Raw genomic sequence first — 2,500 nt, 5'->3', positions numbered from 1 at the left:
TATGTTGTACTAGATTACATGTTGCCAGTGGCAAACTCAAGTGACCTGCCCATATAATGGTTCTAGAAGTGATACTATACACTTAATCAAAATTATTTACACATATAATGATGTACAAGATATATAGACTTTGTATTAAACCTGTTTTTTTTGATTTTATGAAACGATGTCTCTTTTATCTTTGTTAGTTTGATGTTTTGGAGTCAAGTTGGTTTACTAATTTAATAAACTGGAAAAAATTTGATTTAGAAAAGATGATAGCACAATTAATAGAAAAACCTGACAGACGGAGGTAAGTGCAATTTGTCTATATGAAGAGTAGTATACTTTTAATGTTTTTATCTTACTTTTATTAAAAGAAAATTTACATGTAATTATGCTTTTGAATTTAAAATCTATGACAGTGAGAAAGCAATAAAACATTACACTTGAACTTTATAAATCATAAGAGTTTGGGTCATTGATATTATATGTCAGAAATAGAGCAGTTAGCTAGCAGAATTGTTAGCATGCTGGGAAAAATCCTTAGAGGCATTTCATCCATCTTCATGTTCTGAGTTCAAATTCTGCCAAAGCCAACTTTGCCTTTCATCCTCTCAGGATCAATAAAATAAGTACCAATTGATCACTAGGATTGATGTAATTGACTTACCCACTCCCCCAAAATTACTAGCCTTGTACCCAAATTTGAAACTGTTATGACATGTCAGAAATGGGTTACAAAAGATAGAACTGATTGACCTAACAAATGTACCACTTCAAAAGTACTTCTGTTAATAAAACAAATTCCATTGCTAATGAATATCAGCACAGATCTGGTAATCTAATGACAACCAGTTTGTTCCATTGCAATATTTGAATTAGGATCCTGCTGAAGCATTCCATTAATCTACATCCCATTTATTAAGAACAGTAGAACTACAACAGCTGGTATCCTTCCTCACTTTAGAATACATATGTATATACCAAGATTTACCTATAATCCACTCAAAATCAACTGATTCTCTTTTTTTTTTTTTTGTCTTTTTTTCCAAATATATATATATATCACAATTTTCCTCAAAAATTTTCATCTGTCAATTTCTTTTCATATATCAGCTGTCTAATGACTCATTTTATATTATGTTTGGTTTCACTCGAATTCTATCGGTGTCTTCCTTTTCTTCTCTTTAGTTTTATGTTTGTGTGTGCACATGTGTGTGCGTGCATGTGTGTGCGTGCATATGTGTGCGTGCATGTGTGTGTGTGTGTGTGTGTGTGTGTGTGTGTGTAAGAGAGAGATACAGACTAAGCAATGAGTTAATATCATTAATCCAGCATCAGAAGCCATTTGTCTGAATCATTCTCATTAATTTGATACAAGAAGTGGCAATAAGTCAATCAATATTAATGGTGTAGCATGGTGTGGAATGAGAGGTCATTAGTGTACATAAATATAAGTGCAAATATGGCTGTGTTGTTCAGAAGTTTGTTTCCCAACCATGTGGTTTTGAGTTCAGTCCCATTGGATTGCATCTTGAGTGTCTTCTACTACAATCCCAGACCAACCAAAGCCTTGTGAGTAGAATTGGCAGGCTCATCGTACATAAATACATGTGTGTGTGTGTGTGTGCAAACGCACACGTGCACACATGAGTGAGGTCATATTTCTCATCTTCATTTGTGTTCATTGATTGTAAACAATGGATACACAAGCAAAAGATGTTGTATGCTTGCAGTCTCACTGCAAAAAAGATGCCCAGATGTCATGTGTGACATTTGTAAACAAAAAAAGTACATTCAACCAGTGTTGTTTGTTTCCAATTCTCCATGTAAACATGTCTGGGTTGTTTGTTGTTCAATAAACAGGGAGTTTATAACCTGAACCGGGAAACTGGCAAGTGATGGTATCAGGAACAGCATCCAGCTATAGAAAGCTCTGCCCCAACTTATTTTCATCTAAACCATGCAAGCATGGAAAAATAGATGTTAAAGCAACAACAATGATAATGATAACAACGATGATGATGGGTAGCAGGGGAGGAGGAGGAGGATAATGAACAGAGGACACATTGGATAATGTATTCTTTGATATACTACATCTATAACAAATAAAAAGAAATGACAGATGGTCATGTTTGAAATGCTTCTCATTTCAAACATGCTCAATGAGGGCTAACCTGGAACTAAATATTATCAAAATTCAGGAAACAAGCATAACATACTTCTTAAATGTTCTACATTTGTTAAGATATATGCTGCTTGTTTTAGGTCCAAACCTTGACAGTGTATGATGTACAACACCCACAAAATGACACCAGCTAGGCATGGTGATAGAATAGATACAAGCATGACAGCACTTTTGGAAAAGGAGCAAAATAGAACCAAATATACAGCCTCACTTGTATACATTGGTAATAGACACAAAATATTGTGTGTGTGTATATACATAAACTTACTTCGAAATGGATGCGTGGCATTCAATTAAAAAATAATACAAATAATATCATATATATATATA

At 33.9% G+C, this 2,500-nt stretch overlaps 1 protein-coding gene across 1 annotated transcript in view; it reads left to right on the top strand.

The window, feature by feature from the left end:
- Window positions 1–2,500, top strand: part of LOC106884025 (uncharacterized) — a 693,536-nt gene that overhangs the window by 675,024 nt on the left and 16,012 nt on the right. The window contains exon 14 of the mRNA XM_052972775.1: window positions 189–292. Coding sequence (XP_052828735.1) covers window positions 189–292 — 104 coding nt within the window. The remainder of the gene's footprint in view (window positions 1–188; window positions 293–2,500) is intronic.

Source organism: Octopus bimaculoides, chromosome 14, assembly GCF_001194135.2.
Source record: "Octopus bimaculoides isolate UCB-OBI-ISO-001 chromosome 14, ASM119413v2, whole genome shotgun sequence".
In the NCBI taxonomy this organism is placed as follows: domain Eukaryota; kingdom Metazoa; phylum Mollusca; class Cephalopoda; order Octopoda; family Octopodidae; genus Octopus; species Octopus bimaculoides.
Note: the sequence above shows the minus strand (reverse complement) of the source record. Positions and strands in the feature narration are given on the sequence as shown.